This window comes from Spermophilus citellus, assembly GCF_964194105.1.
Source record: "Spermophilus citellus genome assembly, chromosome: 6".
Lineage (NCBI taxonomy): Eukaryota > Metazoa > Chordata > Mammalia > Rodentia > Sciuridae > Spermophilus > Spermophilus citellus.
The window spans coordinates 14,839,038-14,859,093 of record NC_138187.1 but is presented as its reverse complement, the minus strand read 5'-3'; the positions used below and the strand labels follow the sequence as shown (position 1 = coordinate 14,859,093).

The 20,056-nt window shown below is 39.6% G+C and overlaps 1 protein-coding gene across 1 annotated transcript; it reads right to left on the bottom strand.

Moving 5' to 3' along the window:
* Nucleotides 1–6,397: 6,397 nt before the first annotated feature.
* ANKS4B (ankyrin repeat and sterile alpha motif domain containing 4B) lies at nucleotides 6,398–18,328 on the bottom strand (the record flags this gene model as incomplete). The annotated part of the gene is made up of 2 exons (XM_081300331.1): nucleotides 6,398–7,490; nucleotides 18,165–18,328. The coding sequence occupies 2 exons, from the start codon at nucleotides 18,326–18,328 to the stop codon at nucleotides 6,398–6,400; spliced, it is 1,257 nt and encodes a 418-aa protein (XP_081156457.1).
* Nucleotides 18,329–20,056: the final 1,728 nt, after the last annotated feature.

Genomic DNA, 20,056 nt, shown 5'->3' with positions numbered 1-20,056 from the left:
ACTTTGTATTCCCCTAAAATAAAGCATTTTCCAATTCTGCATTGTTTGCTTCAGTAATTTCTATCCCTCATGGTGAGGAAATGAGGAGGCTCATGCTTCCATTTACTCTCGGGGGAGGGGGGGACTTCAATGACTGTAATGACAATTTTTTTTTTCTGTTTTTTGGTTGAAATACAACTCATCACATAACTCACCATTTTAAAGTGTGCCATTTAGTTGTTTTTGTTATATTCACAGGGTTGTGCAACCATCTCCACTATCTAATTTCAGAATGTTTTCATCACCCCAAAAGAATCCTGGTGTTCATTAGTGTTACTAAACATTTTACTAGCCCCTAAAAACCATGAATTTACTTTCTACCTCTTATGGATTTGTCTCTTATGGAAATTTCTTATAAATGGAATCCTATTCCATGCAACTTTTTGTGCCTGTTTTAAAATTTAAAGAAAAATAGAGTTTCTATTATAGGTCAGGAATCCTTTGGTCACAGATAGTAGAGAGCTCAACTCAGTCTCTCTTAAGTGGAATGAACGAGTGGAATAGAATTTATTGGCTCTCGTAATTAAGAAGTAAACAGGTAACTGGTTCCAGCTATGATGGTGTCTATACAGGCTGCAAGTGTGATCAGGAACCAGTCTTATTCTCTGCATCTCTCCATTCTGTTTTTTTATCATGGGTGTTCTCCCCTGTAGTGATACCGTGGCTGCCAACAGCTCCTGAATTATACTTTGCCCTCTTTATTGACTCTAGCATAGAGGTCCTCTTCATTCACAGTTTAAAGTCCCAGCACTGAGACTTAAACCACCCAGGTCATGAGCTCATTCCTGGGCCTAACATCATAGCAATAGGAGATGGAATGCACTGTGTGACTGTCCCCAAATGATTGCATTATCTGGGAGAATCTGATGCCCTTGTTATTCCGGCCTGGGTCACATGCCTACCCTTGAACTCAGGTGTGGAATCAACCCATTTGACCACGTTAGGTGACAAAGAGAGGGAGGATAGGCCATGCAGAAGGCTAAATCTACACATATCCACTACATTTTCAGTGTGGAAGGGGCCATTAGGAATCATATACTCCAATCTGAACATAGGGATGGGGAATGAGCTGCAGATGCAGAGATGCCTTCCCCAGACCCCTGGAATCACTAGCAGAGCTTTGTTGCCTCTGTCCTGCCAAAGAGCCTGTCCGGAGGAAATTATGGCATTTGCAGGTAAATGGATGGAACTAGAGAATATCATACTAAGTGAAATAAGCCAATCTCAAAAAACCAAAAGCCAAATGTTTTCTCTGATAAGCGGATACTGATCCATAGTGAGGCTGGGGGATAGGGAAGAATGAAGGAACTTTGGTTTGTGCAGAGGGGTGGGGCTGTGGGGATTGGAAGGATGGTATAAAGAGACATTATTACCCTATACACATGTATGATTACATTACTGGTGTGACTCTGCACCATGTACAGCCAGAGGAATGAGAAGTTGTGCTCCATGTGTGTACAATGTGTCAAAATGCATCCTACCATCATGTATAACTAATTAGGATTAAAAAAAAAGAGCCTGTCTGCATCCACTTCCCAACCCCATCCCAAGGCAGTTATCAGACAAGCCAACAAAAAAAGCCTAGTATGTTACTCTGTTTTGTTTCTCTGCCCATACTCCTCCTGGCAGGGCCTCTTCCTGCTCCAGATTAGCCAGCCTGTTTCTCAGACTCTCTGGACAGGGGCCTTTGTGCTGAAATAAAATATCCACAAGATCTGATTATGTACATCTCATTGAGTCTTTCTGAAGGTCTTAAGAGTGTCACCACCCTAGGGATGTGCAGAGAAGGGAGTATGATGATAAGAATGTTCATTCATATACCACTTTCATTCTCTGAACAACAATTCTGCACTAGGCTACTAAAATACAAGAGAGAATAAAGTCCTCACTCTCCAAAGAATACACATATCTGTTGGAAGACAGGTATGTAAAAAGGCAATGATTGTACAATGCCTTGGCCTTAGCAGAATATATGATTCCAGAGCCCTCAAAGGCAAGATTGAAGAGAATTTTTTTTTAAGAGAGAGTGAGAGAGGAGAGAGAGAGAGAGAGAGAGAATTTTTAATATTTATTTTTTAGTTCTCAGCGGACACAACATCTTTGTTGGTATGTGGTGCTGAGGATCGAACCTGGGCCGCACGCATGCAAGGCGAGCGCGCTACCGCTTGAGCCACATCCCCAGCCCCGATTGAAGAGAATTTAATGAAGAGACTGTTTCGAAGGAAGTGCCCTCAGGGCTAGCAACAGTAGGAAGTTGGTACCACGACTAAGCTTGAAAGAGCAGTTAGTGGAGCCCAGCAAGAACTGGAGCTGTGACAGATGGCTGCCAGACACAAGCTGTGGGTTTAGATGAAGGAAGCCAGCGACTGTCCTGCAAGGAAGAAGCAGATGGAATAAATGTCCCAATATCTCTTCTACCCTCTGGTCTCCTGTTAACACCCCCATTGGTCAAACCCAACCAGAAACCCAAAGTCAAAGAGCTCTTTGGTATAGTCTACAGGGGTAAACTACCTGGGACACAAAGTTGGGTAGAAAATAGCAGAAGTTTTAGAGGAGCAAAAGAAAACAGGCTGCCCAGCCAGGAAGAGCATCCAAGAGTACCAGACTGGGGGAAGGAGAGGGTAAGTCTCTCAGTGGGGCTGGTGGCATGGACAAAGTGTCTTCCAGGCAGAGGACTGCTGGGGTACAAAGACACTGGCATATGAGAGCCATGATATATTTGAGAAGCTACCGGAAATCTTCTGTGGTTATAATTAGAGGACAGAGCAAGGTCAGAGATGAGATCTGAGTCTTGGAGAAGAGAAGAGGGCTCTTTCATCATGAGGGTCTTGTGTGTGATGATGGGAGACTGAAAATCAAGAGGGAGGCAGAAGGTGACAAGAGGAAGTTGACTCAGTACAAAGGTGACTCAACTAGCATTGCAGGAAGCGAATTAGAGACAAATAAGGATACTTGTAAGCATCCTTGGAAGTGACGACAGGGTCATGAAGGAAACAGTAGTCTTGCAAATAGAGAAAAGAATTTGGGTTTGAAACATTAGGGAGTTGAAAGAAGTTAGTAATCCCTTGGTGTTGAAGGTGAAGGAAAAGGGGTGTTGTGTTGAACTTCCCTTTCACCAAAAATGGAGATATCCAGCTGGTGTCTTGGTCTCAGCACTATCAACATTTGAATCGAGATGGTTTGTTGTTATAGAGGGCCATCCTATACATTGTAGGATGTTTTACATCCATCGTTTCTACCCACTCAATGTCAGGAGCGCCCCCATCCAACTCATGACAACCAAAATGTCCCGAGACATTGCCAGGTGTCAACAAGAGGCAAAATGATCTAAATTGATAGTTTTTGATTTGGGGGAAAAATGGTTCAGTTCTGGGCAGACTGAGTTTGAGGTACCTGTGAGACATTTGAGGGGGAGGATGTCAGGTAAGACTTAAGCTTGTGAATTTAAAACCCAACACCATAGTATGAGCTGGTGACCCAACAGAGGAATTATGAGCATATAACATTTCTGAAATGACATCCACCACACCATAACTTCTCAAACTCCTCTCTTTGGTGAAATTCGTCCAGCTATTTCTTTCTTGTTGATGTTTATGTCAAGCTATATAGAAGGGAAAAAAATAGCAGAATGGGAGCAGGAGTCCAGTATCACTGGATTGATCTCTTCTAAGCATGTGATTAAAGGATGGAGATCTGAGATCAGTGGATATCTGAGACCCATCCTGGCTCCTAAACCTCCTGTCTTTGTCTCAGGCCAAACCTTTCTTGCATCTCCTCTTGGACATATTTTGTTGCAGTTTGAATGATCTGACATTCTTAGAGCATTTATAACCTTCTATAATTCTTTTCATAAAAAGAATGGCTCCAATCAACTCAACATTTTCCATAATGCTGCATGATGAAGAAGCTAGATCTTCAATGTCGAAAAGTTAGGAGAACTCATCACTTATTAATGCCATAAATCATAAGAGGACAAGGGCCCCCAAGAAGAGCATAAAAGTGTTCACTGGCAAATATGCCCTCAAAGGGGGCAAGAGATACCTGTATAGGCTCATTTCTCCCAACTTGATGTTTCCTCATTATATAAGTTGGGACAGGAATAGAAATAGCATCTCATCAGGAAGATGGTGGGGATACATGAAGAGGGGCTCCTAGCATCTACAATAATACGTATAATAAAGGCAAGCTCAGACTGCAAACTTTTTTGAGTGCCTTGCACATGCCAACTGCTTTTATACTCATTATTGATGAAGTAAAAATTTTAATTCAAGACAACAAAAACAGTATTTGTAAACATAATTATGCTCTAATGCATCATATTTAATGACTGACAAGGTTCCTAAAATCATCCTTCAAGGAAGAATCAGCCAGTTGTTCATCAGATATGAGCATCTGTATCATCCCAAACCTATGTCCTCTACGGTACCTCTTGAAATAAGTTGTTATGGTTTAGATATGAGGTGTCCCCCAATAGCTCATGTGTGAAACAATGCAAGAAAGTTAGAGAAATGATCAGGTTATGAGAATATTGACCTAATCAGTATGGTAATCCACTGGAATGGATTGACTGGATGGTTACTGTAGGAAGGATGTAGCTGAGGAAGGTGGGGCACTGGAGGCAGTCTTTTGGGGGAGGTATTTTGTCCCTGGTGAGCGGAACTCTGCTTCCTGATGCTGTATTCTGAGCTGCTTCCCTCCACCATACCCTTCCACCATGATATTCTCTTGCAACCTGGCGCAGAGCAATGGAGTTGACCATCTATAGATTGAGACCTCTGAAACCATGAGCCTCCAATTAACTTTTCCTTCTCTAAAATTGTCCTTGTCAAGTCTTTTGGTCACAGTAATGGAAAGGCTGACTGAAACTTATATGAATTAGACCATGCTGAAGGCAAACAGCTGTTCTATATTATATGCATGATCAATGACAAATTCTACATGATGCAAGTCTGGCTATAAAAATTCAGTGAAGTTTATCTGTTCAAAAGAGTTTCAAGTCGTATTTGGGGTTTCCTTTCCAATAAATTTCAGCAGAGCAATGGTTGCCAGTTTATATTGTGGAACGTACATGTAGCATTGGTGGTAGACAACAGTAAATAAAAGATACATTATAAGCATGAAAATACAGAATTTAATCCTATAATAAATATTTCCTACAAACAAACTAGATTTTTTTTAAAGTTACTGGAAGCATTAAACCCTTATAAATATCAAGAAGAGCTGGGTGCAGTGGCACACACCTATAATGACAGTCTCATCAACTTTGCAAAACCCTGTCTCAAGATAAAAATAAAAAGGGCTGGGGATGAGGCTCAGTGGTCGAGTACTCCTGGGCCCAATTCCCCAGTTTTATACATACTCAAAAGTAGTTGTGAAGTAGGCCTGATTCCTTTTTTCTTTATCCTTCTTTCTTTCCTTCACCACCCTCTTGCTTAGGTGCTCCATTGTCAGCGCTGGTCGCAATAAGAAAACACCACAGACTGAATGGCTTAAACTAAAGAAATTTATTTTTTTCACAGCTCTGGAGGCTGAAAGGCCAAAATCAAAATGTTGGCAGGGTTGGTTTCTCCTGAGGCTTCTCTCCTTGGATGGCGGATAGTGCCTTCTGGCTGTGTCCTTGGGTGACATTTCCCCATGTGTGAGTACATCCTTAAATATATCTTCCTCTTCTTTTACCAGTAATATGGGATGAAGACCCCATCCTTGTGATCTTATTTAAACTTAATCACCTCTTCAAAGACCCTCAAAAAACCGTCACTTTGGGGGTTAGGGATCCAACATGAACACAACAGGCACCTATGTTCTCTTTCTTTACTCTCTCTACCTGCCACTCTGTCCTTGTTCTCAGACAGGAATATTATAAACCCAGTTCCATTGTTTGTAAACAGGTAAGCATTTGTTGGAAGTTGAAGTTGGGCACCAAGCCTCAGGCAACATGGAACTTCAGTCCCCACTGACAGGCAAAGTCATAGAGCTCAGGACAGAACCAGAGTCAGCATCCCCAGGGTAGATCAGAAAGGAAGCAGTCGGCCATCATGATGAGAAATGATTAAATCCAGTGTTAGAAAAGTAAGATTTTTTCCTTCTTCTGTCATCCATTTAACCCTATCTTTATTCAACAATATCAAAGGCTAGTTGAACAGAAATGCCATTTTCTTGTTCCAAGGTCTCCTTTGTGTATCTCACTGATGGTTTATTTGGATAGGTGTTGGAGTGGAGTCTGGGCCTCCTTCCTAGGTAGGCACCTCCAAAACCCTAGAAGCCATTTCCAGTGGTCCAGCTTTGGGTAGAGATCTGGTATGGAGTGGAGAGTTTCCAGGGGGCCACAGCATGGCTCCAGTCAACTCAACATTCTCCATCAGAGGCTGGTGTCCACCAGTGGGCCAGGTTGTTGGACCACCTGCATCCTTCTGTTTATGGCATTAAGAACTTTCTTCCTAGGACCCAGCTGCATTTGTATGTTCTGAAGGTCCTCGTCGGAGCAAAGCATCAGAGCTTCTAGATCAATCTGCTCTCTCGTGAAAATGGGAAGGAACTCTCCCAGGTGGTGGGACTGCAAGAACACTTCGAGGGGAGTCGCATCCACCACTTCTTCCTCCCACTCCACTTCATCCTCATCCCAAGGCATCTCAGGTGACCCAAGGCCATTTTCACCCGCTTCTCCCTCTTCACCCGCCTCAGCTTCATCAGCCTCGGCTGCTCTTTGGAGCAAGTCACTGGGCATTTTAAATTCCGACTCCCTCTTGCTGTTTGAGATGTCTTCAGGGCTCCATACTCTGTTCTTTTGAAAAACAATATTCCCTAGTCCTGGACGGTTGAGAATGGATTCATGTTGCTCATCATCGTCCTCCTCTGCTGGGAACTGGAGCTTCTCTTTGAAGCCCCCGGAAAATGAATCTTCATCCTCTTCTCTGAACACTTCCATCACGTTCCTCTGCCCACTTCTACCCTCCTTCCCTATGGGCTCTGCTGTGTCTTTGTTCTTCTTGAACTTCATCTTGAAGGTATCTTTAATGCCCTTAGACAAGGACCCAAATGTACTGGAAGCAGAAGCGCTTGAGATGGATGACCTGGAGAAGGTGCCCTTGGAAGAAGAAAGAGTCCCAGCTTCCTCCTTGTTGTAGGTGCGGGCCATCTTATTTTGGTGTTTCTCCTGGAGCCTTTCACACTCTTTGATCTGCCTCCTGGCATTTTTCTGAGCCTGCTCCTTCAGCCTGGAGACCTTCTTGGGGTTCATGGTGTTCTGGGCAGTGGCAGCCTTATCCAGGAGAGCAACACATTCATTCTGATCCCTGCTGGCAGCAGCATCCAATGGAGACTGTAAGTCATTATCCAGGGCAAAGATGTTGGCACCAAAGTTGATCAGGAATGAGACACAGTGGGCATAGCCATTGGACGCTGCGTAATGTAGAGGAGTATTTCCCCAGATGTCACATTTATCGGGGTCCCCTCTAAAAGAGAAAATATGAAAGATGCAAGTGAAACATTTTTTTTTCTGGGAACATAAATTCCAAAAACAGAAATAAAAACAAAAATAACGAACAAAATGCAGGCTAGTGCAAGCCTGTTTATCCTGCCTTGATGTTGACATACTATAGCTGCTGTAAGTCTAGATATGTCATCTTGCAGCTAGACACCATATGGCAAGAAACAAACAAACAAAAAAAGCCATTCTCTGCCTTATCTCATTTTTAGAAGAAAATCTTTCCAAGAAACTCCCTAACAAGTCAACTTTCATATCTCATTGGCCAGAATTGGTTTCCATGCCTAGAAAGGGTAGTACCATGTTTAACTTAGATCAATTAGAATTTTTCCCTGAAGCTAGGAATAGGATTATCCAAAAGCATACTGGTAAATGTTTAACCACTGGCTTATTTGAGGGGAAAATCATCAAAGCCCTGATGTATAGCATGTGCCAATTTCTGTTGTGTAAGAATATTCACAATGATAAATTTAAACCTCCCAATATAACATCCCTAGACAGAGTTTGGAAGAGATGTGCAGTAGCCTACCATTATTAATTATTTCTTCCATATAGAATCAATGGATCTGTATAATCTGTTTAAAAATATTTTTAAATCATTGATGGACCTGTATTTTATTTATTTATATCCAATGCTGAGAATTAAACCTAGTGCCTCCCATGTGCGAGGCAGGTGCTCTACCACTGAGCTACAACCCCAGCCCTGGACCTGTATAATTTTAAGAGCACTGATAATAGTAAAATGTGGTAAAATATATTACCTTTCTTTTAACATGATTTATTAAATTGTAGGCTTATATCATTTTATTTCAATAATTGTTGTGTTTAACCAAATCTGAAACTTCCTGAAAATTTAACAGCAACCTCTCAGGAGCTGGCAAGAGATGATCCCAGCACAATAATGTTGTGTTCCCTCAAGTCACAAGTGGAAACGAACAACCAAACCAAACTGGGTCATCATCAGCAAGAAAGAAGAGAGGAGTAGATGTTGGGCAGGTAGTCAGCAGTGTCTGCTATGACCAGTATTCATGTGAAATGTAGAACATCTCCATCTATTCTTGTTTCCTTCCAGTATTGTATGAGTGATAGTTCTACAAGAGGTCAAGGTGGTTAGGGGCGCTATAATGGAACTGAGGCCACTGACCTACTGTCTGGCACAGAAACAATGACATTGGTAGATGCTCACTGAAGATTGGTGAAATGACTGAACACCTACTGGAATCCTGCCCCAGGCTCCTAGTTCTCCTGTCGTAGGAGGCCTAGAGATATAAACATAGACCCTATGGAAGGTCAGGAGAGTGGGTCTAAAAAGTTCTTATATTTCTCATGAGAAATGTCAGAAACAGAAGAAAAGATCTCACCGAATTAATTAATAATATTCGGTAATCCTTCTCCTTTGAGTAGTTTCTTGTGGTAGTCTGGGGACCAAACTAAGGAGTCCTTAGTTTGGTCCCCAGACTACCACAAGCAACAGCAGCAAGGGCTTTATCTGTGATTTTGTTTGATTTTGTTTTGTGTGTTTTGTGTGATTTTGTTTATCTGTGATTTTTGTTTGAATGAGAATCTAGAGTTTAACATTACCCTCTGGTAAGTCTCAGGCTCACGATGGGCTGGGAAGAGCTGCACTAGTGAATGCAGCTGAGTCAGTGTCCTATCACTGCTTCCTGGGAGCCCTGGCTGCCCTATGCTTTTCAGTTTCTAAGCACTTTGGCTCTCATTGCCCAACACCACCATTGTCACAAAGGAGGAAGAGAATCTTAACTGCAGAAGTAAAAGGAGACTCAGATGAATGAATAAAGAAAGTGTTATATACACGTGCAGTGGAATACTCCTCAGCCATAAAGAAGAATGACATTACGGCATTTGCTGGTAAATGCATGGAAGTAGAGAACATCACGCTAAGTGAAATAAATCAGACTCAGAAAGTCAAGGCTTGAAGTTTTTTTCTCCTATGCAGAAGCTAGACCAAAATAAGGAGAAAAAGAAAAGGCCAGGGGAGGGGTGTCCCATAAAAGCAGAAGAGAGATCAGTGGAGTAGAGGAAGGAGACTGAGTGGGAGGGACGAAGGAAGGGAAAGGGAGGAAGGGTAGAATGAAATCGACCAAACCATTCCATGCACATGCATGAATATAGCACCTTGAATTTCACCTTTATGTCTATCTATAATGTATTAATTTTAAAAATCTATAAATAAATAGAAGGAAAATCAGTAGACTAGAGAAAAAGGAATAGGGGCAGGGAGAAGAAGAGAGAAAGGGGAAGTACTGGGGACTGAACTGGAGCAAATTATATTCTGTGCTTGACTGATTATGTCAAAATGAACCCCACAATCATCTATAACTATAATGCAGTAGTAAATTAAAAAAAAATTTTAAAAAGACTCAGAGTGTAATGGGTTTGCCCAATGCTAACAGGCAGCACAGGTTGGGCCAGGCCTGTCTCTAAGTCTAACCATCTCTTACTCAATACAGTCTTCAAGTAACATTTCTCAGCTTTTCCACTTCACCAGCCACAAATCCTCTAGCTTGACTTTTCTGGGACTCAGTTCCATTATTTGTAAATTGATACTAACAACACTACTGACTCATGGAGTCATTATGTGAATTAAAGTTAACATATATAAAGCATGGGAAAGTGCTTTATAAACATTACTTATTCTGATTCCCCTCTAAATTCATAATGCTGAATTTTTATGTATTTATTTTTTTCCTCCCACCCACCTCCTAAGTTTCTGGCAGCACAATGGCTTTTATAGTTTTTTAGTGCTTATAGTCTTACTTGTCAAATATGTATGCTCTGTCTCCAGAGTTAGATAATTTCCAGACAGAGCAAATCCTGTTTTCTCTCTTTTTTTTGGCCATGTACAACTCCTAGCAGAAATCTCAAACCCAACACAAAGAAACCAAGCAGGTAATGTAAGAGCCCAAAAGGGGCCAGGTTCTTTCAACAAAGACACAGTTCAATGCATGTCCTTCTAGAAAGGGCATGACTGCAGCTGATACTGCCTTAAATAAAACACAGAGACAATATTGTCAGACCCTCCATTTTTCTTTAAATGCAGGAAGAAATCCAGAATTTCATGGCAGTTTTAGGTGTTGGCTCAAATTTAAAAGAAAAACACAGTGAAGTCCAAACAAAACACATTATTTGTGGACTCTATCCAGCCCACAAACTGGCAACCTTCTTCTGCACAGAGAGAACATCCTGAGGAAATACACAGATTCGAGACATTGCACGGCATACCTGGGGAACCCAGCATATACAGTAGTGTGACCAGAGTGCACCAAGCTGGGGATAAGGGAAAAGTGAGGGGTGGAGAAGAAAAAGACTATGAAATTAAATCTAAAAAAAGCAAATATTATTTAACGGTTTTGTTGGGCAGCCTCTTTCAAGAAGTTTCTGGACAGTCAGTCTGATTTAATTGTTTTAGATCAAAGGAGACCCCTTTCAACCTTGGCACAGTTGTGCATCTTAGGGGAACACAGTGCCTCACCCCCAAACATGTGGTTTTACTTTTTGTTTATTTTGGCCAACCACCATATTCAAGAGACTCCTTAAGTACCCTAGATATCAAAAGAGGAATTGTAAAACGTTCAAGACATTATATAGACATAAACAAAAACATACTGATTAAATTTGCCTGGAATTATCCTTGGATCAGATAAGCTAAAAAGGAAATTAGGATGAGGAGTGAGTTGTGGTGGTGGTAGGGTGACTGGGTATTAAGAAGTCTGAGTTAAATCAATATGCTTAGGCCACAGCATTTCCCATCTCAGTATACCTTAAATGAGGAGGAAGAACATGAGGCAGAGCCAAGATGACTATGAAAGTGGGTCTTCCTTAGAGAAAATTTCGAATGCAAAATTCCAAATTTACAGATGAAACTGTAAGAGGATTCATGAGTTTTCCTGGTGTATTTAAGCGATTTCCACTTGCAAAAGTTCTATTTAAAGGCAACTTTCGAAACTGATGTATAACTTAAATAATAATATTTTGATGAATAAGCTTTAGATCTTTCTAAAGATAATCTTTATCTTTTTTCACATTTCTTGATGAAACTATTGTATATAACTGCCCAGGTATGCACAAACATGTTCTAGGAGCCAAGATTTATGGCTCAGATATGAGGTATCCCTGCCCAGAGCTACTTGTTAATGCAGGGATAGTCAGAGGTGAAATTATTGAATTATGAAAGCAGCAACCTAATTGGTCCATTCCAATTTGAGTGAACTGAAAGGTAACTATAGGCTCCAGACTTTGCTAGAGCAGGTTGGTCACAGGGGGGCATACTCCGGAAAGGTTCATCTTCCTTGTGTCCACTTCCAGTCTCATTCTCTCTACTTCCTGACTGCCATATCTTCCTTTGCCTGATGTTCCGCCATGATGTTTTGCCTCACCCCAGGCCCAGAGTAATGGGGTTGGCCAGCCATGGACTGAACCTCTGAAACCATAAGCCAAACCATACTTCTCCTCCTCTAAGCTGTTCTCATTAGGTACTTTGGTCACACAACAAAGAATTGACTAACAAATTCTAACACTGATGCTGTGTGGTTCCCTTGGGCTAACTCTAGTCTACTGTTGATTTTTTTTTCCTACAGTCTTTTTGAAAAGAGAAACTAACTGAAGAGATTTTAAATATTGTGCTCTTGATTTTTGGTAGACCAGTTGCATTTTGACAAAAATTTTTAAAGCTAGCTTGGTATTATTGTCATTAAATAGGCAATTTCCTTAAATTAAATTACTCTAAAATATCTGTTCCCTTACAATTTCTCCTTTTGATGTTGATTTGATTTTTTGTGGGTGCAATTGTTCTCAAAAACAATTACTCTTTCAAAAATGTTTTTCTACGTAAAAAAGGAATTATTTGGACTTACAAATAATTAAAGAAATGCAAATTAAAACAATATACTACTTTTTTGCCTATCAGATAGGCAGTGATTAAAAAGAATATTAATACTTGGTTCTAGTAGGAGTGCGAGAAAAGGAACTGTTGGAGGAAGCATGAAATAATTCAAATTTACTTGAATATGTGTCACAATCCTTTAAATAAGTCACCCTTTGAATCAACTATTATACCATTAGGGATTTATCCTAAGGAAATGTCAGACCTTTGTGCAATCAAAACAAAAATGTAACTGTGGAACTCATAGAAGTCTCAGAAAAGAATGATGGTTGAGGGTGGGAAGGGATTAAGGAAATGTTGGTGTCCCCAATACAAAAATTTCAGTCAGGAGGATTTAATTCAAGATAGCCATTGTCCAATATGGTGACTATAGTTAATAACAATATACTATATACTTAACAGTTGCTAAGAAAGTAGATTTTCAATGCTCTTACGCAGAAAAGCATATGAGATGATGCATATAATCAGCTTGATTTAGCCATTCCACAAGGTATACATAATTCACAATGTATGCCATAGATGTATGCAATTTTTATGAATTTAAATAAGTAAATGAATGAACATAACAATAAAACATACTACCGTGTAGTCATTTAAATAGTAGCATGGATCTCAACTTTTAAGTGCAAATGGCCCATGATATATTACAGTGTCAGTATGATTTCCATGATTGCCTTTGTAGGGAGAAAAATGTACACATGCATGGGCTCAAAGCAAAAAATCTGGAAGGACATTTTGATGGTCCCCAAGTCATAATACTTGCATTTATTGAGGTTTTCACTTTACAATGGTGCAAAAGTGATATACATTCAGTAGAAACTGTGTGTTGAATTTTTATCTTTTTCAGGTTAGTGATAGTCAGTGGGGTATTTTTTTAGCGATTCTGGGCAGCAGCAGAGAGCCCTGTTGCCCAGTTTGCCATGTAATTGTGGCAGTGAACAACTGGTGCTCTACAGTGTACGGTCTTGCTAAGCTATGATGTTTAGCAATTAGGTAACCGAATCCATTTTCAACTTCTGAGGGCTTATCAGGGTGCAGCCCCATCATAAGTTGAGTAGCATCTGTATTAATAGTGATGCCTGTGTGGTCTTAAACTTTCTAAGAAAGCCAGGGTTTTTAAATTTCCAGTTACCACAGGATCCACTAACTCAATCAGGTAATAAGAAATAAACACTTAAATTATCAGGCTGGAATGTACTTCTTCAATAATCGATAAGCTAAATTCAAGGTGTTAGCTTTCTTTCCTCTTGTCACCCCTTTAAATCTAATTGGACATTTGATCTCATATTGGTTTTTAAAGATTAACTCGGTCAACATGGGAGATGACCTCTGAAAATCCTCACAAGACTTTGTTTTTAGCCTATTCCAGACCAATTTAACACAGCAAATCTTAAATGCTTCGAGGTAAGGAAACAAAATCTGAGCAGCAGTAGAATCAGTGAGCAAACAAGAGTTAAGAAAAAAAAGGGCTAGAAAATACAGGGTTACTCATACACTGCTGGTGGGACTGCAAATTGGTGCAGCCAATATGGAAAGCAATATGGAGATTCCTCAGAAAACTTGGAATGGAACCACCATTTGACCCAGCTATCCCTCTCCTTGGTCTATACCCAAAGGACTTAAAAACAGCATACTACAGGGACACAGTCACATCAATGTTTATAGCAGCACAATTCACAATAGCTAAACCGTAGAACTGTGGAACTAATCTAGATGCCCTTCAATAGATGAATGGATAAAAAAAATGTGGTATATATACACAATGGAATATTACTCAGCAATAAAAGAGAATAAAATCATGGCATTTGCAGGTAAATGGATAGAGTTAGAGAAGATAATGTTAAGTGAAGTTAGCCAATCCCAAAAAACCAAATGCTAAATGTTTTCTTTTGATATAAGGAGGCTGATTCATAGTAGGATAGGGAGGGGGAGCGTGGGAGGAATAGACAAATCTAGATAGGGCAGAGAGGTGGGAGGGGGAGGGAGGGGGCAAAGGATTACAAATGATGGTGGAATGTGATGGACATTATTATCAAAAGTACATGTATAAAGACACAATTGGTGTGAATATACTTTGTATACAACCAGAGATATGAAAAATTGTGCTGTATTTGTGTAATAAGAATTGTAAAGCATTCCGCTGTCATATATAAATTTTAAAAATCAATTAAAAATGAAAAAAATACAGGGTTAGAAGAATTTTTGTTGCCATAACCAATGTTTAATAACTATGAATAAATGGGCTAGATTTTGATATCATATTGAAAAAAAAATTATGTTGCTTTGTCAAATTAGTGGAAAAAAGGGTGGACTATGTAACAAACTGTGTTGGGACAAATGATTAAAAACATGGACAATTGTAGTTAAATCATAACCTTATATTTTAAAGAAAAATAACTTATATATGAATAAAATTTTTTAAATATGACACTAAAAAGTACTAAAGAAAATCTCATTCGATAGTCATGAATGAACTCAAAGTTAGAGGTACCAACCAAAGATTGAGAGACTTATATGTACTTAAAATATATATTTTTATATTTATATTTTCATTTATATTTAAAATATTGGTTGTCAAAAAATAAATTATAAATTGTGTGAAAATATTTGTAACATATGACAAAAGAGTTAATATTTTTAACTTTGGAAAGCATTTTTATAAATTAATGAGAAATGTTGATGATCCCAATATAAAAGTGGAACAAGATTAAAAGTACACAGTTCACAAAACAGTAAACATAAACATGATTTTCAAGTTGGGCATGATGGCACACACCTGTAATCTGAGCAACCTGGGAGCCTGAGGCAGGAGGATTGCGAGTTCAACAGCAGCCTCAGCAATTGGGTGAGGCACTAAGCAATTCGAGACCCTCTCTCTAAATAAAATACAAAAGAGGGCTGGGGATGTGGCCAGTGGTTAAGTGCCCCTGGGTTCAATCCTCCGGTACTACTACTACTAATAATAATAATTATAATTAATATTATAATTATAATTAATTATAATTAATAATAATAATAATAATTTTCAACCTCACCACTAACCAGAGAACATTAAAGTCCTACTGATACATCATTTTGTACCTACCATATTGGCAACAAAACAAAACATGTCTTCACTCTCTGAAGGACAGTTACCAATACTCCCCCCAAAAGAGTCTTTTGCACTAAGGCAGCTATGGTTTGAACATCCATGTCCTCTCCAAGATTGATGGGAAATTTAATTTCCAATGCCATAGTAACAAGTGGTGAGGCCTTTAGGTGGAGCTCTTAAGTATGGGATTGGGTATCCTTACATAAGAACTTGATGGAGACTATTTGCCTCTTTTTCTGCCCCTTTTGTCTCTTCCACCATGTGAGGACACTGTTCCATCCCTCCAGAGGATAAAGCAATGAGGTGCCATCTTGGAAGCAGAAACTGGGCTCTTACCAGACCCTGAAACTCCTGACTCCTTGACCTGGACTTCCTAGCTGCTAGAACTGTGAGATATGTTTCTCTTCTTTATACATTACCCATTCCGAGGTATTTTGGCACAGAAGCACAAATGGGCCAATTAATCAAAAAACATCCCTTTGGAGAATTTTTTTTTCTCAATAAACAATGAGTGAAGCTTTATAAGTAAGGATAGTCATTGCAGCACTGTTCAAACCAGGAAAAACAAACTATCTGTCCAAGAGAGGGATTGCCTAAGAAATAAATTTGCTGACTACTAATATTCTTTTTTTATATTTATTTTTTAGCTGTAGTTGGACACAATATTTTTATTTTTTTATTTATTTATTTTTATGTGGTGCTGAGGATCGAACCCAGGACATTGCACCCGCTAGGCAATCACTCTACCGCTGAGCCCCAGCCCCAGCCCTGACTACTAATATTCTTATAGAAGAATATTGATGTGGACTATACACATGTACATGAATATTTACACAAACATATAAACATGTAAATGCACATATTTATAGGGAAAAGGAAGTCTTAAATCAGACAAAAGGAATGGGGAAGACCAACTTCATTCTTTTCCTCATTCAGTCCAGAACTCAGGAACTCTCCTGACCCTGGGTTCTTTCTGCTTTTCCTTCAAGGGCCCCCCAATTTCAATAAAGGGTCTCAACATCGACAAGCTTTTTGAACCAGAACCTGAGTTTTGACCCTTCTCTTCCTCTTCAGTCCGAAGCCAGTCAATCACTATCCATTCTACATCTGAACTGCCACTCAAATCCATGCACCTATGCATGTTCACTGTCGCTATCCAAGACCAATTCATCTCCACTATTAAGAGTCCATGATCTCCTCTCTGCCAGAGCAATCTTGGTAAACATGAAATTACTTAATTGTCCCCTTTGCATGAACACAAGACTTGTCTTCCCTGACCCTTAAGATATTAAGTTCAACTCCTCATTTCAATGTTCTCCATAATCTGGTCTCATCACATATGATAGTCCTTCCTGTCCCTATTCAAGCCATGTCCAGCCACACTCAACTTCTGTTCCCGGAATGCACAGTGCTCTGTCTTAGGGGAGCCTTGCTGCCTTCCACCTTTGCCTGGTCAACACCTTTTCATTTATTGGAATCCCAGCTGATGTCCTTTCCCCTCAGGTAGAACCTTCCCTAACCCTGAGTGCCCTCTACTTCCCCTCTTCAACCCAAGTCATAAATGGCTCATCTGTCTTCTCCTCTCAAATCTGATTTTCATGTCAGGAGTTGTATTTCTCTTATTAATCAGTGTCCCCAGTGGCTAGGAAAAAAATGGCTGCCATATAATAACATGCGATATGTATTGAATTGAATTCACTTGGCTCTCCTGTTTACATTTTTTTTCCTTCTCTTCCTTCTTTTCTTCCTTACTTTTCTTTATTTCTTTCCCCCTCTTAGGTCATGATGGCCAACACTACCTAACCCCTCTGGTGTGGGCTGTGTGTGTGTGTACTGGCTAGAGATGTAATGAAGTTGACGTAGTCCCTATTATAGTTGAAAGTCCCTGTTATAGCTTGGAAAGCCAACAATTCCATTTGAAAATTATGGGCTTGCACTGGGTGTGTATACTAATAAAAGACTGTGGGATTTTAATGGCATAGATTAAAAAAAAAATAAAAACACATCCTTTATTCCAGCCAAGGCAAGATTGGCAACTTAAAACCAAGTAGAATGGCAACGCCGTGTGTGTGTGTGTGTGTGTGTGTGTGTGTGTGTGTGTGTGTGTGTGTTTTCGTACCAGGGATTGAACCCAGGGACACTTAAACACTGAGCCATATCCCCAGCTCTTTTTTTTTTTTTTTTTACTCAGAGGCAAGGTCTTGCTGAGTTGCTTAGGGCCTTGCTAAATTGCTCAGGCTGGCTTTGAATTCGTGATCCTTCTGCTTCAGCCTCCTGAGCTGCTGGGATTACAGGCCTGTGCCACCATGCCCAGCCCCCTTTTTAAAGATTCCACTATTTAAATTTCATGAAAAAGATTTGTAAAGACACTAGATTAAAATCTCCCCACCCCCCAGGCCAGTAACAATGCCTTAGAGCTCAGTGTCAATCCTCTGCCTTTGGCTAATGGGTGAGCCCCTCCCATGGTGCCAATTCTGTGAGAAAGACTGCATCTCTAATATAATACTCTCTCTTTCTCTAAAAAGCCAGTTATTTGGACATTCTAGAAAGAGGGCAAAGCATTTTCACTGACTTCCCTGACTCTTGCTGTTTCCTGTAAAATCCTACCATAACCCCTGTTTCTTACAGAACCATCAGGTTGAGCTCACCCTCTGCTGCAGATTATTTCTAGGGCTTCCAAGTTCCCGTGGTAGGCTGCCAGGAGAGTGGGAGTCATTCCATCTTCATCAGATAGATTCAGATCTTGCTTGGTAGCCTCCTTCAGAAGTTCCAGGTAGCTATCACTAGCAGCTTGGTGGTAGCGAGTGGACATTTTTTTCCTGCTCACGGAAGCTTAGCTGAATATTTCTCTTCAGGCAAAGCCAAGTGTTGGCACAGTGACTGTCCTATAGATCTGGTTAATCAGTGATAAGGAGCGTTATGCTAGGACAAAGTTCATCTCAGCCTCTCTCCTTGGAAGGCAGCCAGAAAGATTTGCAGCACTGAACTTGGAACTTTTCCTTCTGGAATGATCATGACATTGAATATTGAAGCCCGCTCTGTTCATCTTGAGGGCTTTTAGGAATGTTTAATTTTTGCCATGTCCATTACAAGTCTTAATGATACTGGTTATCTTAACACAGAATGTAAAGAAAATATTCAGAACTAGTCTAGTTGACTGGGGTAGACTTTTTAATAGCTGAATTGAGGTATAGTTGGTATGCTTTGAAATTTACCCATTTGATGTATATACTCCAATGATTCTTAGCAAATTTTACCAAGCTTTGCAACCATTACCATAATTCAAGTTTAGAACATTTTCATCATGCTAAGAATATCCCACATGTTCATTTGCCACCCATCTTAATTCCCACTCCCAATGCTAGGAAACCACTAATCTTTTTCCTCTCTATGTATATTTGCTTTTTATGAGCATTTCATAAAAATATAATCATAAAATATATAGTCTTGCATCTAGCTTTTTTCCAAAGGATAAATTTTGAAGTTTATCTTTTTATTGCTAAATAATATTCCATCATGCTAACCTATCAAATATTCTTCATTCATTCAATGTTTAATGAACACTGGGATGTTCTCCTTTCTTTGGCAATTATACAAAAAAAAAGGTACTATCAATATTTACATACGAGTTTCTGTACAGATTTATATTTTTACATCTCGAGTATATGCCAAGGAGCAGAATGTTTGCTGGGTTATATAGTAATCTATATTTAACTTTTAGAAAATACCAAACCAAACTAATGTTCTGTAGTAAAGTAAGATAACTATGGTTGACAGCAATTAATGGTATATTTCAAAATAGTTAGTAGAGAGGATTTTGAATGTTCCCAACAAAAAGAAGTGATAAATGTCTGAGGTGACAGATGTGTCAATTACCCTGATTTGATTGGATTTATACTAAAGTTTCACTCTATGCACCATAAATGTGTAAAACTACTACACTAATTATGTTACATTTGTGTTAAAAATAAAATACAGTTAAAAAAAAAGTTGCTGAATTGTTTCCCAAAGTGACTGTACCATGTCACATTGCCTCCAGCAATGTATGAACGTTCCAATTTTTCCAAATCTTTTTGTTACTGTCCATCTTTTTGTTTATGTCTATCCCAGTAGGTATGAAATGGTATCATGTGGCTTTAATTGACATTGCCCAAGTGAACACCTTTCATGTGCTTATTAGACATTCTTACATTTTCCATGCAAATCTTTTCCCCATTTCTTTTCATTGGGTTGTCATTTTACTAATGAATTGTAAGAATTCTTTATGTATTCTGGACAAAAGTCTTTTTTCCAATATTTGGAACAAAGAGCTGGACACAGTTCTCATGCCTATAATCCCAGCTACAAAGAAGTCTGAGGCAGGAGGGTTGCAAGTTTGAGGCCAGGCTGCGCAACTTCAGGAGATCTTGTTATTTTAAAAAATGAACTCTAGATAGGGCAGAAGGGTGGGAGGGAAAGGGAGGGGACAGGGGATTAGCAAGGATGAAGGACATCATCATCCAAAGTACATGTATGAAGACACGAATTGGTGTCAACATAC